General features: G+C 35.3%; 2 protein-coding genes across 2 annotated transcripts; one reads left to right on the top strand and one right to left on the bottom strand.

Moving 5' to 3' along the window:
* Positions 1 to 4,419: 4,419 nt before the first annotated feature.
* LOC122582104 (probable inactive receptor kinase At5g58300) lies at positions 4,420 to 18,615 on the top strand. The gene is made up of 3 exons (XM_043754462.1): positions 4,420 to 5,816; positions 6,398 to 7,051; positions 18,390 to 18,615. The coding sequence occupies exons 1-2, from the start codon at positions 4,532 to 4,534 to the stop codon at positions 7,027 to 7,029; spliced, it is 1,917 nt and encodes a 638-aa protein (XP_043610397.1). The 5' UTR covers positions 4,420 to 4,531; the 3' UTR covers positions 7,030 to 7,051; positions 18,390 to 18,615.
* Positions 7,974 to 9,122, bottom strand: LOC122581611 (protein ANTAGONIST OF LIKE HETEROCHROMATIN PROTEIN 1-like). Its single transcript, XM_043753853.1, has one exon. The coding sequence runs from the start codon at positions 9,120 to 9,122 to the stop codon at positions 7,974 to 7,976; it is 1,149 nt and encodes a 382-aa protein (XP_043609788.1).
* Positions 18,616 to 19,627: the final 1,012 nt, after the last annotated feature.

Raw genomic sequence — 19,627 nt, 5'->3', positions numbered from 1 at the left:
CACTTTTTTTTTCCTTATTATTATTTTTTTTCTTTACTTGCATTTAAATTATAACCTTAACACCTTGATACAGTTAGATAACTATATGTTCCTTTTTGAGTTGTCATATTCAAACCTCAAACAAAAAATGATAAATAAAAAAAAGGAAAAAATTAACCAATAATAAAAAATACAGTAAGTCTTCGTAACAATGAATATAAATCTCAAATATGAATATAGATAGATACATGTAAAACAACAAAGAATAAACAAAGAAAGGTGGGCCCGGATAGAAGTCAGTATTGGAAGATTGCTTTTTTACTTAATTAAAAAATGTCATTGTAATTTGTAAAATTAAAAGAATTGAAAAAAAAAAGCTAGCAAAAGCAAACTACTTATCCAATTCCCACAAAATTTAGGAGCCTTGAACGGTTGTGGGCTCTAGGTTACTGCCTAACCCAATTTTACTTATAGCCGGCTTTGAGACTTATATGACGAAGTTCTCAAGGAATCATAGAAGTTAGTGATTCAGTCAATATTTAGTTATTTACGTATGTACTCTAATAGTGTGGGATTTTTTAAGGTAATATTTGTATCCTAATGGATATATCACAAGAGAAAGAGTTATTTATAGTGATGACAATGGGGCGGGGATTGTTGGGGATCTTAATCCCTATCCCTGTACCCGATTTTTACTTGTAATCCTCATCCCTGTCGGGGAATTAAATTACATCCCCATGCCTATCCCTATCGAGTATCGAGGATCCCCGCCGGGTATCGGGGATACTTTTTTTGAATGAACATGAACTTATCTTGATAAAAAATACGTAGGAGAATGTGTATTTTGATATTTTCTTTCTATGTATAAACTAATTTCTATGTATAAACTAATGTATATGTTAAGTAAATGATTAATAAAGTATAACACGTAAAAAGTATTAAATAAAAGCTCTAAACTTAAAATTGATTTTAGAATATAGATAAGGACTTAAAGTGATTCTAATAAATATATATATTGTATTTTCAGGTTCGGGTTTGGGGATCGGGGATTTACAGTTTCCCATCCCCGTCCCCAAATCCATCGGTGATTAGATTTACATCCCTATACCCGTCTCCATCCCTGGTTAACTCGGGGATTCCCCGGTCAAATCGGGTGCGGGTATCAGGTTCTTCATCGAGTACGGGTATTTTTGCCATCCTTAGTACTTATTTAAGAACTCAAGAATTACCACATATTCTTTCTCTCTCTTCAATTATAAAACTAAATTCACCCAAATAAATCAAAATGATTTATCTCACAAACCGTAAATCGTTAGACGTAACAAAAAGCATGGGTAGTCGTAAAATTTCGTCCTCTTTTACTAGAGATCCAATTCGATATACTTTTGACGGCTTTTTATTTTTTGTTTTTTTTCCTCTTGTACTTGTGTACATTCACATGTGTATGATCATTGTTTTCACATGTAAATTAGTAAATAAACATATGTACACAACAATGAAGGTTAAGGGCGGAGCCCGTCAATCCATGGCAGAGCCATGGTGGCCAAGGGCGGAGCCCATCAGTCCATGACGGAGCCATAACGGCTAAGGGCGGAGCCACTTAGGTAGATCACCCATCACCGGTCACCTCCTATGACCTATCACCCAATGACCTATCACCCCCACTAGCATTGGTTTATGAATATGAAGCCCATTCCAAATCATATTTTTTGTTCAATCTACACACGTGTAAGTTATGTGTAAGTACAAAAAACAAACGAAAATTAAAAAGTCGTTAAAAGTATATTGAAATTGGATCCTTAATGAAAGAGGACAAAATTTTAAGACTACCCATGCTTTTTGTTTCGTATAACGATTTACGATTTATGAGATAAAACATTTTAAATGATTTGGGTGAATTTTATTATTTAATTGAAGATAGGGGAAGAGAGAAAAAATGTGTGGTCCAGAATAGTTCTTGAGGTTGGTTTTTTTTTTAATTTTTTTTTATGAGTTCTCAAAATAATTCACCCCTATATTACAATGTATGAATTTATAAGCCGATTAAAAGTGAGTCCCTTGTTTTTCGCAGGATGAGTTGTAGCCTTTGTTGTCCTGAGTAGGGTGAGTCTACTTAGTGAACCGGACACGAAGATCAATTGGTTAATACGAATCTCGAGAGTGGATAATTGATCTCCGCCTATACAAGTTAATAATGTATAGTTATAGTAAACTTATCAAAAGAAATAGTACTTTTTCTTTAATAATCATGCATCACTTATCTTTCAATATATTTTAGAACTGTTTTTAATAACCTCCTCAATCGTTTTATTTATAAAATCTATATATTTAAGATACATTTTGAGATATTTTTTTAGGTAATATTTAAATCACTAATGGATATATCACAAAAATTTATAAAGCGATTATACAAGTCAATAATGTATAGTTGTAGTAAATTTATCAAAAGAAGTTGTACTTTCTCTTTAATAATCATGCATCACTCATCTTTCAATATATTTTATAACTGTATTTAAAAACCTCATTAATCGTTTTAATTAAGAACTTATATATCTGAGATACTTTTTGCAACTGTATTTGTCAAGCTAACTATTTATAAAAACTAAAGAATTCGAATAAAATTGTTTTAGATCAACATGTTTTAAAGTGCTTTAATCTGTTACCCGACCTAATCATTTATATATGATAGCTAGACAAAGATTACTAATAATTATCTTGTTTGTATTTAAATGGTATATAATATAATGAAGAGTATAAAGATTAGGATGCACATTAAGTAGTTTTGATTGTTTTTAGATCTATTTAAACAAACATGTTAGCTAGACTCAAACTAAATATTTGATACGTTTAATTTGGGTGTAACAAGTGAAAATTTGAACTCGGTATATGCAAGTGTTTTTACTTTGCTTATGTTGAATTCGGTATATACAAGTGTCTTTACTTTGCTTTTTATCACATATTGATTTACGGAATACGGATAGAACCTTATACGTTGAATTTGGCTATAGCTTTGGAATTTCTTTTTCTTTTTCTTTTTTTTTTATTTAAAATTCTATTTAAATGAAAGGTAGATCATTTTAGGAGTGATAAAATATAAATTAACAAAGTATACAAAATAAATAAAATAACAAAGTATATAAAATAAGAAAGTATACAAGATAAATAAATTAACAAAGTACTAAAGACTATATATAATCAATCGGATCTTGTTGTTTAACAATTTAATTAGTTTCCTAAGTTTGAATCAGAATATTGACAATTAACTATTTAAGATTTTAAGTACTATATATATTGACAACTAAGAGGCTAGCCAATACTATAGACTCATCCTTGAAGGACTAATCTCAACGTTATATCATAAAAATACATCAAGAACTAATCCCCTAAAATATACCTATATCATAAAAATACCCACCTTTTATACCATTAATCCCTTAAACACCACACACTCTTTATGTCCTTGGAAAGACTAATCCCCCAAAAAACGAGTCGTCCATAAACGGACGAGTCGAGACGAGTGAGAGACTCGTCGCGTTGGGAGCCTCTAATGTTTCTTCTCTAAAAGAAATTAAATAAAAAAAGCACCGTTAGCTAATTTGATACGAGAACTTTACTAATTCAAAGGCGTGACCATAATTATAGTTAAAACCCCGCCTAAAAATAGCGATTATTATTATCTCTCTCTCTCTCTCACACACACACACTCACTATTCATTTCACTCCTTTTCTTCTTCTTTCAGAACTATAATATTTCTCTCTCACACACACTCACAAAAATTCACTCTCAAATTCGAGAATTCAGATTCAATTTCAGCTCACCTATATATATATATATACACAAAAAATCTATAAATATACACAAAAAATCACTCAATTTCTTCTGAAATATTTTCACATTCGCATTCCGAGGTAATGTAGCTTTGCTAATTAATACTAGTATATATGTAAATCTAGTTGTTAGATAATTATAGGATAAATTATCTGTGTGTTAAATTATATTAAATTACTATTTACTCTATATATGAAAAATGCTATATATAATATCAGAATGTTGAATAGAATTGATGAGGATATATTATTTATAGGTTGTTCTATTAAGACTTTATAAGAGTTAAGTTTAGGGACTAAATATGTTGTAGAGAATTATTTAGGGACTATTACATATGTCGAAACATTTATAGAGGTGATCCTGACATGATTTGTTTCATGGTCGCTAACAATGATAATATATATGGAGTTATGGTTGGAAGGGATGTTCGTGTGAATGGATAGTGTCACTTAGCCGCATGTTTAACGGACTCTTAGATGCCTACACTATGTTCAATTACATGCTTAGTGAATGTTTTAGTGCTTATCGATTAATTTTACCTAGCCATATAGAAAAGAAGATGCTTTTATATTGTCTTAATATCATTTTTTGAGCGAAATGGTAGTGTTGATCTTTTTAATTGAAATGTTCTAAATTGTTCTGTTTTTTGTAGGCTCTGGACCAGGAAAATCTCTTGATGTACATCATTATCAACTCCGTACATGTAAATATTAATATTTCCTCATGAATCTCTACTTTTCACTACTACTTGATACTATCATTGTCATACTTTCCGTGGTGTCTCCAGTATTTGCTGATTTAGATTCGGACAAACTAGCTCTTCTTGCATTTGCTGATGCTGTGCCCCATGGTACAAAACTCAACTGGAGCAATGCTACTAATGTTTGTAGTTCCTGGCTTGGAATCATCTGTGCTTCTAATGGCACTCGTGTGTCTCATATTCGACTTCCTAGCATTGGACTTACGGGTCCCATTCCACCCAACACTCTTGGAAGACTGGAATCACTTGAAGTTCTCAGCCTTAGATTGAATCGCCTCACGGGAAGTATACCATCTGATGTTCTTTCTCTTCCTTCCCTCCATCGTCTTTTCCTTCAACATAATAACTTCACCGGAAACATTCCAGCCTCATTTCCTCCCCGGATGAATGTGTTAGATCTATCATTCAATTCATTTACCGGAAAAGTTCCAGAAACAATCCAGAATTTAACTCGGTTAACTAGATTGAACCTCCAAAACAACTCCCTTTCTGGGTCTATTCCTAATATCACATTCTCAAGACTCAAAAATCTCAACATAAGCTACAATCATCTTAATGGTTCTATTCCATCTTCCTTTCAAAATTTCCCAGATTCATCATTTATCGGGAATACTTTCTTGTGTGGGCTACCTTTAGATCCTTGTTCACCTCTAATCCCTCCGTCCCCTTCTGCTGTGTCCAGTCCTCCTCCTGCACCTGTTGCCCCGCAAAAGAAAAGCTCAAAGAAGCTTCCATTATGGGCTATCATCGCCATAGCTGCTGGAAGTGGTGCTGTATTTATACTCTTCGCTATTATATTGTTCTGTTGTTGTTTAAAGAAAAAGAAAAGGAATGAAAATGGAAGTCGCGTGCGAACAGGGAAGTCTTCTGCTGGTCAAAGGAGTGAAAAGACCAGAGAAGAATTTGGTGGTGAAGTACAAGAGTCTGAAAATAAGATGGTTTTCTTTGAAAGTTGTTCTTACAGTTTCGATCTGGAGGACTTATTGCGGGCTTCAGCAGAGGTGCTTGGAAAAGGTAGTTTTGGGACAGCATATAAGGCGGCTTTAGAGGAGTCAGTAATCGTGGTAGTAAAAAGGTTGAAAGATGTAGTGGCGGGGAAGAAAGAATTCGAACAGCAGACGGAGATCATAGGAAGAATTGAGCCGCATCCAAACGTAGTGCCCCTACGTGCTTATTATTACTCAAAGGATGAGAAGTTGCTCGTTTATGATTATATATCATCAGGAAGTCTGTTGACACTCTTGCATGGTATGTTATTTTCAATCTCTTCTCCCACCCTTCCTTCAGTTTACAGGTTGCAATTTCAACCCACGGTCCCATTTTTTAAAAAATAGCTAAAAAGACGGTCCAAATAAGTTCAATCATTCAAAGTTGCACAAAGTCTATTATTTTTTACATTTAACCTATTATAGTGTTCTTTATTCAAAGATTAAGATTATTAGAGTATCAAACTAACAGTAGTATTTTGGTGATCATAATTAACTTATTGATTACTCCAGAAAGTGTTTTGCGTCAGCCAAACCCGGGTAGCCCACTTTGATCCATCCAGAAATGGCTTCTTTTAATTTTATTATTCTAATATAGTAGACTCCTTTAACTTAACCCACCCAATATGTGTTAGTTATGATGGCAAAAACAATATTATTACAAACTCTTTAATTAAAAGCTTATTAGGTGGTAAGGTTACCTTGGCAAAAACAATATTATTACAAACTCCTTACTAAGGTAGACTCTTGGCTGTCGTTCTACTGTTTATTTTTAAGTTCAATTTTGTGGTTTGATACAGTTTCAATGTGCGTATAATGATGTAAACTATAATGACATGGCAGGAAACAGAGGTGACAGTAGAACTCTTGTTGACTGGGAAACTAGAGTCAGGATTGCCCTCGGAGCTGCACGAGGCATAGCTCATATTCATGCTGTTTGTGGCCCCAAGTTCATTCATGGGAACATTAAATCATCAAATGTTCTCGTTAACGAAAGTGGTGATGGATGCATCTCAGATATCGGTTTAGCTCCTCTTGTAAACTTCCCCCCTTCCACATCCCGGTACACCGTCGGCTACCAAGCCCCCGAAGTTATAGAAAACAGAAAACACTCCCATAAATCCGATGTCTACAGCTTCGGGGTCCTACTCCTAGAGATGCTCACAGGAAAAAAACCGCTTCAATCTCCAGGAAGAGAAGACATGGTTGACCTGCCTAAGTGGGTTCAGTCGGTAGTCAGGGAAGAATGGACTGCTGAGGTTTTTGATGTCGAGCTTATGAAATTTCAGAACATTGAGGAGGAGATGGTGCAGATGTTGCAGATAGGCATGGCGTGTGTTGTGCACGTCCCGGATAACCGCCCCACCATGAATGAAGTGGTAAAAATGATCGAAGAGGTTCATCTATCTGACTCTGAAACCCCTCCAGCTTCCCACCAGAACAAATTCAGAGACCTGGATGTGCAGACACCTTAATTCTAATTTCACCATTACACCTGTAAGTTTGATAGTAAATAACCCAATTTTGATGCCTGCTTGCATAAACACAATTCAAATTTTTACTTAGCACCAAAATTCATTTCAGCTTTTTTATAGTTAGGAACATGCATTAGGAGGATTAGATTAAGCTTTGTTATTAATATATTGCCAGATAACAAATTTCAGTTTATTGATGATATTTCTCCTTGTTATCGCATGGGTTTGGTGATGTGTTATCTTATAATAGTTGTTGAAACTGGTTGAGTCTGGCTGACTTGTTATGGTGAGAAAACAGATAGAATTTGAGAGCGTGCAAAAGCTTGAATATCTATATACTAAAATAGTAACTACAACAAATCAACTCATCTCTAGACAAGTTTTGCTTTAAGCCAAGTTCTAAAAGTTTTTGATTTGCAATGTGGGAGATTAGAGGATCCCCAATGGTTACCACTCATCCACCAAAGACTAGTCCCTGTGAGCGCCACATCAGCAAAAAACACTACAAGGACTAATCCCCCCAAAATGCACCCAATGGACTCATCCACCAAAGACTAGTCTTGGACCCACCAATTATTTAATTCTACCCATTTATCCAAACTTTACACTTTTAACCCTCTAAAATTATAACAAACTAAAACACACAATTAAAAAACACTTCATTAAAAATAAAAACATTATACAATTTATTTATAAAAACACATTACAATACTTCAAATAAATAAAACACACATTAAAATAAAAACATTAACAATAGTTTATTATAAAAAACACACATTAAGCCGGGAGGCGCCATACATGCTCCGTAAGATCATGACAAAGAGCATGATGCACAGTGCGATCTCGAAGCTCCTTGCCGGTACGTTGGTGAAGTGCAATCCTTTCCTCGAACGTACGCTCAGGTAAGACGATTGGATCAATGTCGTCTCCATCCTCGAGTGAGCTTATGGCGTACCGTCTTCAACCTTCATGTTATGCACTATAACACATGCGTACATTGTTCGAGTGATCCGATTCACGCTTTTTGATCTTGCTGGTTGGGTTAGAATGTGCCATGAGTTTTGAAGCCCTCCAAAGGCACGCTCGACATCCTTCCGGGCACTTTCTTGAAACTTTTTAAATTTATTTCGCTTCTCATCTTGAGGGCATGAATACGCCTTTACAAAAGTCGACCATTCGGGATAAATGCCGTCTGCAAGATAGTAACCCTTTTTGTAGTGGGTGCCATTAACAGTGAACGAGCTATCAGGTGCACGATCTTCAATGATTTCCCTAAATAAAGGCGACTGGTTCAGAACATTTATATCGTTGTTCGAACCAGCTGTGCCGAAAAAAGCATGCCAGATCCACCTATCGTATGAAGCTACTGCTTCAAGCATGATGGTTGGATGACCGTGATCACCACGCGTGAACTGACCTTGCCATGCCTTGGGGCAGTTCTTCCAAGGCCAGTGCATGCAATCAATGCTTCCAAGCATGCCTGGGAAGCCATGAAGCTCTTCATGTCGAGCGTACAAGCGTTGTATGTCCTCCGGTGTTGGTCTACGCAAGTATTCATCCCTGTAAAGTTCAAACACACACTTACAATAATAGTCTAGATAACACCTTGCTGTTTCTTCACCCATCTGTAGATACTCGTCAAGCGAGTCGGGATTGTAGCCATACGCCAATTGACGTATGGCGCATACACACTTTTGGATGGTGCTGAAACCAGGCTTTCCTCGGGCATCAAGCTGCTTGTCTTGCATTCTTTTAAAATGCAAAGACACAGGACCTGGATTGCGAGATGGGTATGATATTATGTCGTTGACAATGCGCATGAACATAGGTCTAGACATACAAAATCGTCGCCTAAAGCTCTTCAATGAATACTTTGGGTTTTCGTTAAAGTAAGCTGCCATTAGGCGCTCGTCAGCACCATATCGATCTCCTTCGACGACACTACGGGGTATGTATGGTCTTGATGATTCACCTTGTTCAAGCAAATCAACACATTCGGCCATGATACCAAAAAGCTCTTCATCATCGTCTCCAGTAGGAAACAAATCGGGTCTCGTATATGTTGATAAACTTGAATGAAACTGGTTGTTCATGATGATTTATGTATACGAAAGTGTGTTTTGGTATAATATAGCTGAATATATGCAAGAGTGGTGTCAAATGGTGGTTCACTTGAAGTGTATATATAGTCATTTTGAAAAACTAGCCGTTAAGGACTAAAGTTGTCACTTTTTTAACCTGTTTTGAACTATATAGCCGTTAAGGGGCTAATCTTGCCAAATTGTGAAACTTATTTTTGTCTCATTCCCTTTTGAAATCCAACCGTTACATTCAAAAAAAAACCAAAGAAGACTAGTCCCTGGAGGAACGAACGAGGCGGACGAGCGTGCCAGACGAGCAAGGAACGAGTCTCACCCAACGGTGTGGACTCGTCCCTGCAAGTCGAACGAGTCCAGGGACGAACCACTGGCTACCCTCTTAGAAACTACAAATCAACTATCTCTAGACAAGGAAGTGGAAATTGGTATCACTATGGAATGTATATAATTTTGTCAATCGTTTAAGCAATTTTTATTTCTGATAGGAAAATGATTAATCAACCTAATTGGTGTGCCTAAAGATATGCCTAAAACCTTAAAAATTTGACATGTAGATTTCACTAATTCTCTTTCCTAATCTTACCCCCTGATTTTTCCACATGTCATCTGTTGGGTTATATAACTATTATCAAATCAAATCACAAAGCACGCAACGGAAGACAAGATCTATGTAGTTTAATTAATTAACCAAGATAGAAAACGTGTACCTTAAATTGGAGAGAATAAAGCAAGAAACCTTTATGATAAGGTTTGAATTAAACCTCTCTACGATTGCACACCCAACGTTGGAATGTATGTATGCTAGTACTTGATCACGAACCGAACAACCCTTTGTTACTAGCTCTTGAATTCAACCCAAACAAAAACCCGAAACCCTTTTTTCTTGATGTAGTCGATCGAACCAAAGAGAGAGAGAGAAGAAGAGATTTTTAGGGTTTTAGAAAACCTAATGAATTGTGTGTAGAAAACAATTAGATTAGGCATCTATTTATAGTGTTTAGGAAACTTGATGACCAAGTTTAGGGTTTGTGAAACCCTTGAACGACCGGCCCCCCCTCTAGAACAATCTAGAGGGTTTCTTAATTGTTTCCTAATTCCAACTCTTCGTTAAGTCCGTTAGTTAAGTACCGTTAACTATTAACTCTTTTAACGGACCTCTGTTAGTTTTTCGTGATCAAATTAATTAATAAATTACATTTCATATATTAATTAATTTATAGTTACATTCACATTGAGGTGTGACCTTTTAGGCTTAAATAGTTTTCGGACATACATTCATTTTACGTGATCATATTCTAACAGCTCCCACTTGAGCTCATAATGAATGAAGGTAATAACATTGGTTAGCGTCTAGCAACACGCCAATGCTCCTGAAAATATTTAAGTATAGTTTAAACGGTTAAGACATTTATTATCCCTTTGTTCAGATACCTTTGTTAAATATGAATATGGATCAAGGTCATTTCATAATTTAACGATTATGTTTCTCATTCAATAACTAATTAATGATTACCAAATATAATCGAGAACCATCTGGATTTATTTGGGCACGGTCATGCAAACATCTTAATTAGTCAAATGAGGGCGCCAATGGTATCATGCTTCAACTTTTAAATTGAAGGAACAAATCCTATATTGATTACACGCGTCAGTCATCATACTTCACGACACTTTCTGAAAATATCCCTTTATGTACCCCCTTATTCAGGTGAGTTAGAACTACATCTAGTAAGTGCGATTCATACATGCTGACCTACTTGCATCTCAAGTCAAAGGATCAATAAAAGTAACCATTTACGAATTTCACTTAATGACGACGATCCATAAAGCGATAATTCGTTAGTGGGGTAGTCCGATATGCATCAACTATGGATATCATGTGAGTTTGGTGGGAACCATCCATTACATATTCCAAGAATATAACCAATCACTCACATTTGTCTTAGTTTAATTATATTCCCATATAATTAATCGACAATGGACAATTTAGAATATTTAATAATATATAAAAACATTAAATAAAATATTCAAGGATTAAACATGCAAATATAGGACACAAGTTAATATTGAATGAAATCAAACATATCAAGTATTTTATTTCATTATAGAAAATATAAATTGTTTAACATCCCTTATCCAAATACCGAAACAACAGATTTAAATGAAATAACTAGCTAATTTAAGTCATATGCCCTCGGCATGCCTTTCAAGCTTGGGCCTAGGCAAAGCTTTTGTGAAAAGATCAGCTAAGTTAAAATCTGTGTGAACTTTGAGTAATTTGATTTCACCTAGTTCGATCTGCTCACGAACATAATGATATCGTCTAGCATAATGTCTGACACCTTTTTGAACTCCGGGTTCGTTGGCAATGATTAATGCACCAGTATTATCACTGTACAAATCGGTGGGTAAGTCATTTGAGGGGATCATGTTTAGCCCGCTAATGAACTTCCTTATCCAGACTACTTCCATCGCGGCTTCTGAGGTGGCAATGTACTCAGACTCTGTTGCAGACATGGCAACTGTGGTTTGCTTCTTGCTTTTCCAGTCCACAGCTCATCCGTTAAGAACGAAGACGAATCCTGATTGAGACTTCGTGTCATCTTTATCAGTTTGAAATCCAGCATCACAGTATTCGGTCACTCTGAGCTCTAAGTCTGGATTTCCTCCATACACCAAAAATATATCTTTAGTAGCTCGTAGGTACTTCATTATATTTTTAACAGCAATCCAATGGCTTTCACCAGGATTCTGTTGATATCGGCTTACGATGTTTTGCGCGAACGCCACATCGGGTCTAGTGCATCTAACCGCATACATAATAGATCCCACAGCCGAAGCATAAGGAATTCTACTCATACGCTCCACCTCACTAGGCGTAGTAGCACCTTGTTTGACAGATAAACTAAGTCCTTCTTGCATAGGTATAGACCCACGCTTAGAATTCTCCATCTTGAATCGCTTCAAGATCTTATCAATATAAGCACTTTGACTTAGTCCAATTAATCGCCTTGATTTATCTCGGTAGATCTTGATTCCAAGAATAAATGCTGCTTCTTCTAAATCTTTCATGGCAAAACACTTTCCAAGATGGGATTTAACATCTTGCAACATTGGAATGTGTTTTCCTATGATTAATATGTCATCGACATATAAGACAAGGAAAGTAACATTACTCCCACAGGCTTTGCGATATACACATGGCTCATCGGGATTTTGAACAAAACCAAACTTTTTGATTTCTTCATCAAACCGTTTATTCCAACTTCTTGATGCTTGCTTTAGTCCATAAATGGACCTTTGAAGCTTGCATACTTTCCATCCATGTCCGTCTTCTTCTTGAAGATCCACTTACACCCAACAGTTTGAGCATTTTGTGGAAGATCAACCAAGCTCCAGACTTGATTGTCTTTCATGGATTTCATTTCCACCTTCGTAGCTTCAAGCCATTTGTCAGATTCTGGATCTGGTAATGCAGCTTTGAAATTCGGAGGCTCATCGAGATCTCCAACAACGTCTTCTTCTACCATCAGACATAGTCTTTCGGTAGTACGTCTTGTCCTTTCGGACCTACGAAGTGGAATTGCTTCATTATCATCGACTTGAGGTTCATCACTTTGAACATTCCCCCCCCCCCCCCAAGTTGATGATTGCTAGTATCTTCAGAAGGTGACACATCTTCCTCTTGAGTCTCATCAAGTTCTACAACCCTCCCATTGTTCTCTTGAACTAACTTCTTTTCAAAGAACTCAGCATATCGAGCAACACGAACAGTGTTTTTGGCGGGATCATAGAAGTCGTAACCCATCGTTTCCTTAGGGTATCCAACAAAGATGCACTTAGTAGTTCTGGGTTCAAGTTTGTCAGGCATATCACGTTTCACAAGTGCCTCACATCCCCAGACTCTTAAGTAAGACAAATTAAGGACATCACCATGCCATAATTCGTACAGTGTCTTGTCAACCTTCTTGGTTGGAACCATATTGAGAATGCGTACAACAGTCTCTAGAGCATAATCCCAAAACGAAAATGGGAGAGTTGTACGGGTCATCATTGATCTTACCATGTCTAGCAAGGTTCGATTTCTCCTTTCGGATACCCCATTATGCTGAGGAGTATATGGAGGAGTAAGCTGTTGGACAATTCCACATGCTTTAAGATAATCCTTAAACTCTTGGCTTAAGTATTTACCACCTCGATCCGAACGAAGAATCTTAATGGTTTTACCGAGTTGATTTTCTACTTCATTTTAAACTCTTTGAATGTTTCAAAGACTTCATGTTTATGTTTAAGCAAGTAAACATAACCATAACGACTGAAATCATCCGTAAAGGTTATGAAGTAGCTAGCTCCTTTCCTTGACACATGTCTAAATGGGCCACAAACATCGGTATGAATGAGTCCAAGAAGATCTTTAGCCCTTTCTGGCGAATGCTTAAAGGGTTTTCGTGTCATCTTGCCGGAAACACATGACTTGCATTTATCAAATGATTCATCATTTAACTTTAAGATCCCTTCACGTTGAAGTCTTTCAATACGATTTTTGCCAATGTGTGCAAGACGACAATGCCAAAGATAGGTAGAGTCCAAGTCAGTCTTGGCTCTTTTGCTAACATTATACATTGAATTATTTGAAACACAATCACGCATATCAATTTCATAAATACCATCATAAGCAATAGCATCAAAATAATGAGCATTATTTTTAGAAACATTAATGAATCCATTGTCTTTCAACAAAGAAACTGAAATAACACCTCTAGTAATAGAAGGCGCATAATGACAATTGTCTAAAACAATAATTAAACCGGAAGGAAGAACTAAATGAAATTTTCCAATTGCTTCAACAGCTCCTGGTAGACCATTGCCCACTATCAACTGCAAAGCTCCGGGCTTCAGTTTTCTCCTTTTCCTAAGCTCTGTAATTCATTACAGATATGAGTTCCATAGCCAGTGTCATAAACCCACGATTTACGCTTAGTTAGGGAAAATAATTCAATGGTGAAAATACCTGAAGTACTAGTGCTGCTAGTATTCTTCTTCTTCTTCACATTCAACTCGGCAAGATACTTAGGACAATTCCTCTTCCAGTGCCCGACTTCATTACAATGCTGACAGCTCTGGTCTTTAGCTGGATGCTCTTTCTTAGCCGGAGGAGTCTTCTTTGGCTTGGAAGGATTTGCAACTTGCTTACCCTTTCCTTTGCCATCAGCTCTGCCTCTAGCTTGTTGCGATATTTTAGCTTTTTGGATCCGACCCCCTTTGATCATAAGAACATTGGAGTCATTGCCCTTCTTAGGAATCGTTTTCTCAAATTCATTGAGCATAACATGGAGTTCATTAAAAGTTTTTTTCATAGAGTGCATGTTATAGTTTTGCACAAAACTCTCAAATTTCCTTAGGAAGAGATTTGAGAATCATGCCAACTTTAACATCTTTATGATAAGCATACTCCATAGATTCCATTTTGTCAAAAATGCTCTTCATCTTGAGCACATGACTGCTAACCGACTTTCCAGATTCAAGTTTCATATCATGGAGTTCCACGACATTGTCGAAAAGTTCCACTCCAGCTTGTTTCTCATATAAAGATTTTAGCTCTCTGATCATATCATGTGGAGTGTAAAGTTCAAATTGTTTTTCCAGCTCGGGAAACATGCTCGCAAGCATCAAACAACAAACTTCATTGAATCTAGTGTACTGAACTCTATAGTCAGCTTTTTCAGCTGTTGTAGCAGTGGCAGCAGGTTCATTAGGCCATTGTCTTTCAATGACATCCATGCGTTCCTCAACTCGCAGAACAATTCGTAGTTGATGAAACCAATCATTGAAATTCGATCCATTAAGCTTTTCTCTTTCAAACATTTGCCGAAAAGCATTGGTGTTTGTGGAGGGATTCATTGCCATCTATAAAACAGATTAAGTTCAAAAATCAGTATTTTCGATAATAAGTCCTTAAGAAATTAATTACCCAATGTTTATAAAATAAACAATTAATTTCATTAAGGCTAGGATCCAATTGACATGCAACCATTTCATCAGTTGATCTGCTAGAAATGATTACACTTAAAAGGTAAGTGACGAGCAATAATTGCATTACAAGTGCAATTCCTAGAAAGTATGGGACCTACGTAAGACACTCGATTCATCAAGTGATCTTTTGTAGTCATGTTTTGTCCCATCTTTTGCCACGGGTCAAGGTCTCACCGCTTAACTTGCTTTAAGTCGTCCAACTAAGAACGTGCAAAATTGACCACCATTGTGTACCAGTGAATGGGTTTCGCCACGCAATCGCCATTTCACCACTGTGTACCAGTGAGTAAAACAATGACCCCATGTGTCCTTGACAAATTGGATGGCAAATGACTTAAGTTTATTGGGTCATTCAATTTGATATGTGATCAAAACGTTATGTTTCAAAGATTCATGCATATCTTCTAAATATAATATTTAATAAAATCATTTGTATAGTCTTAACAACACAAGAGAGCTCGGTAGCTCCATTTGAACGCACAAAGAAGCGCAAGGGCAAAGGTTTGCGATGAACGCAATTAAAAACCCGCCCTTTTTAGAAGGCTAGCGCACTCCGACTTATACCTCTCTTAGAGTTTGTTCAAATGGGTGAGCCGGTGTATCTCAAGGTTGTAAGACTCCAATTTTATTAAAAAATCTCTATTTCGATATTGCTTAGTCAAGTTTATATTTTCTCAAAAACAATTTTACATCACAATTTATATCACAATAAATATGTAAAATCATAAACTATAACTATTAAGCATGCAACGAGTTATAGTAGGCCACCTAAACATGTCACTATGGTTTAATTACGTCTAAATCGGCTCCCCCTTCAAAGAAGAGGACCACATACATCAAGTCACTTTGATTGCGTAAGCCTTAAACATATACAAAACAATTAAGTATCATATGAGCACATAGTTGCTCACTGGAAATTCCAGTAGCTTCACGACCTGTTTAGACCTGTTTCTGGTCCGATTCAGACTTCGACTAGAACTAAAAAGTTTTAGCCCTATGTGTTGAGCATCTACAGTTCAAAGCACGACCTCTAACTCATTACGGATTAAAAGATATGAATTTTTTAGTAAACTGTCGCGAAATAGAAAATTTACACGAAAAATTCACATAGTCACACAATTAATTATCCGATTATCTAGCATAATTAACCCTAATGATCAAGATTTCATATCAATATATCTAAGTAAGAATCATGAATGATTTGCATGAAAAATTCATGATTTTTACTTCTTTTTAACCATTAAAAATAAAGGTACAACATATAATTACATGCAATTTATCACATAAACATGCAATTAATCAAAACTTGGATTAGGAACCCTAAAAAAACCTTTTTTTTTTTTATTTTTCTGGAAAAATTTTCGATCCATATATATATATATATATATTAAATAAAACCTTTTTCTAATTTAAATAATATAATTATATTACAAAATCAATTTAACTAGAAAACCTCTATTCTCAGTTTCAGTTCAATTCCACATCGTATAGTTTATAATTATAGTACAAAATCAATTTAACAATATATATATATATATATATATACGAAAATTATAAAAAATCAAGAACCCTAACCCCCCTTCAAGTTTTGATTTATTGGTAATCAAAAAACATACATAGTAGGCTCGTGATACCACTGTTGGGTTATATAACTATTATCAAATCAAATCACAAAGCACGCAACGGAAGACAAGATCTATGTAGTTTAATTAATTAACCAAGATAGAAAACGTGTACCTTAAATTGGAGAGAATAAAGCAAGAAACCTTTATGATAAGGTTTGAATTAAACTTCTCTACGATTGTACACACAACGTTGGAATGTATGTATGCTAGTACTTGATCACGAACCGAACAACCCTTTGTTACTAGCTCTTGAATTCGACCCAAACAAAAACCCGAAACCCTTTTTTCTTGATGTAGTCGATCGAACCAAAGAGAGAGAGAGAGAAGAAGAGATTTTCAGGGTTTTAAAAAACCTAATGAATTGTGTGTAGAAAACAATTAGATTAGGCATCTATTTATAGTGTTTAGGAAACTTGATGACCAAGTTTAGGGTTTGTGAAACCCTTGAACGACCGGCCACCCCTCTAGAACAATCTAGAGGGTTTCCTAATTGTTTCCTAATTCCAACTCTTCGTTAAGTCCGTTAGTTAAATACCGTTAACTATTAACTCTTTTAACGGACCTCCATTAGTTTTTCATGATCAAATTAATTAATAAATTACATTTATATTAATTAATTTATAGTTACATTCACGTTGAGGTGTGACCCCGTAGGCTTAAATACTTTTCGGACATACGTTCATTTTACCTGATCATATTCTAACATCATCATCTTACAATTAGGCACATCTTTAGGCACACCAAGTAGGTTAATTTATCATTATCCTTTCTGATATCCGGTCTGCAAGAGGGTCATGTTCCACTACAAATTAAAGTAGACTGTAATAACATTTAAACAAATTGGTAGCCACTATGTTACTACTGCCGATAGGCTTCAACATTTATCATTCTTGATTTCTGGATTCTGATATTAGAGGCAACGATTTTGATGCTTTTGTAGTTTTGGTTGTTATGACTTATGATGAATCTAGATGTTGACCTCTAAGGTTGAAAGCCCAGAATCACTTGGATAGAACTGAGCGCACATTTGATAATATTGATGATCCATATGATAACAAGGAAAAGGAGGTGATTGAATAACAAAAATTTAACAACGCGTTTCAGTAACGTTTAGGCATTAAAATATCTTGATAACCACAAATCTTTGTCAATAACTTTCATTTTGTGAAGAAAAAGTTGGAAAGCTGAATAAAAACATGATTGAGATATAGGTCTGTGTAGTCAAAACGTGCTTGTTTTATTTTTAAGGTTTACCCGTTTAGTCAGTAGTCAAATACCATATTGTTTATTATCGATCGATTCAAAATTTTCAAAATTTCCGTATGATATGGTATTGTAAAAGTACTTACCATGAACTATAATGTACTTGAATTGATAACTTTTGTATTTAATTCTACTTAATTTTCGAGTTATTTGCCACGTTGTCAATACATTTGCATAAACTCAAATCATCATATCACATGATTTTCGCATGTAAATTTACCCATTGGTATGGCGACTTCTAAAAAGGTAAACTAAAGGGAATTGATTTTTCTACTACACAGTACTACAAATATTATGTCTTCTTTGCCCCTAACAATTTTAACCCTTTTATATTCATTAGGTTTCACTCAACTATTTACCCTACACTTTTCTTTGATAAAACTCCTGTGGCTCCTGCCGTCTAGCAAAACGGAAACACTTCATATGACATAGGTATCACGGTACAGGTTTCTTTTTCCTTTTTTTGTATAATAAATTAATTATTTTACATTTGTTAGTCTTGATAATAGCAAATCGATATAACTAACAAATAATATTGATATAATATAAATTTGTAATGGGCCTGAGAGAAGTGTATCGGATGGATTGATGGAGTATCAAACATTGCCAAACAACATCTTTGTTCATTTCAAAAGAACAAAATTGTCATCATCTGCAATATTGTTGAATCATTAAAGAAATTGGTAGTATCCATTCAAATGGTTAAAGAACCAAAAAGCAAAATCCCAATATATTCAATTAATTAATTAAAGATACCAATAGCAACATTTGGAAAAACCTAATTGTTTTTGGCCATGGTCTTGAAACGATGTCTTTAATCACAAAGGTGTTATGTGTATATTTTTGTATCTTGAAAACATCATCTTCATCACTAAAAGAAAACAAATAAGAAAAGGGCGATGATTAGTCAACCGTAAATGACCAATTAATGGGTTGTAAAATTATTAATAAAGACAAAATGGCCATTATAAGTTATTTGTAGTAGAGGAAGTAAAATGTGAAGTAAGAAAATCACTTCCCAAAACTAAAATGTATAAAACTACTTCAATAAAACTGAAATGTGAAGGGGAATACTTGCAACAATTTATATGGCTGTAATGTTTGTAATGTTTACTTCTATTAATAGTTATTTTTGTATGGCTGTGTTAATGTGTTGTACCTTACAACTAGTTAAAGATCCATACCAACACGGTTTTGTACGGTTGCAAAAAGTATCCTATTGAACAGAGAGGGATGGTACATTTGGCATAAACCGATGTATGTTACAAGTGATCTCATAGTCAAATTGAGATATCTCGACTGGTCAGTTAAGAAGTAAATTAAAGGAAATAATACATTTTTTAAAACAACAAGAAGAAGAACACAATCCTGAGCGGGGTACGAGAGAGATGAGCTGTAGACAGTCTTACCTCTAACCAAAGGTAGAGAGGCTGCTTCCATAAGGACCCCCGTCCACAAAGAGGTGAAAGTCGAAAAGTGTAAAGAGTTTAGTTATCATACTTGTCGGTCGACGATAACAAAGAAGGAAAAACTTGTCTGTAATACATTTTTTAAAAGATTTAGTTATATGATAATTGT

The sequence above is a fragment of the Erigeron canadensis genome, chromosome 9 (assembly GCF_010389155.1).
Source record: "Erigeron canadensis isolate Cc75 chromosome 9, C_canadensis_v1, whole genome shotgun sequence".
Lineage (NCBI taxonomy): Eukaryota > Viridiplantae > Streptophyta > Magnoliopsida > Asterales > Asteraceae > Erigeron > Erigeron canadensis.
The sequence above is the reverse complement of the archived record's forward strand: the minus strand, read 5'-3'. Positions and strand labels throughout refer to the sequence as shown.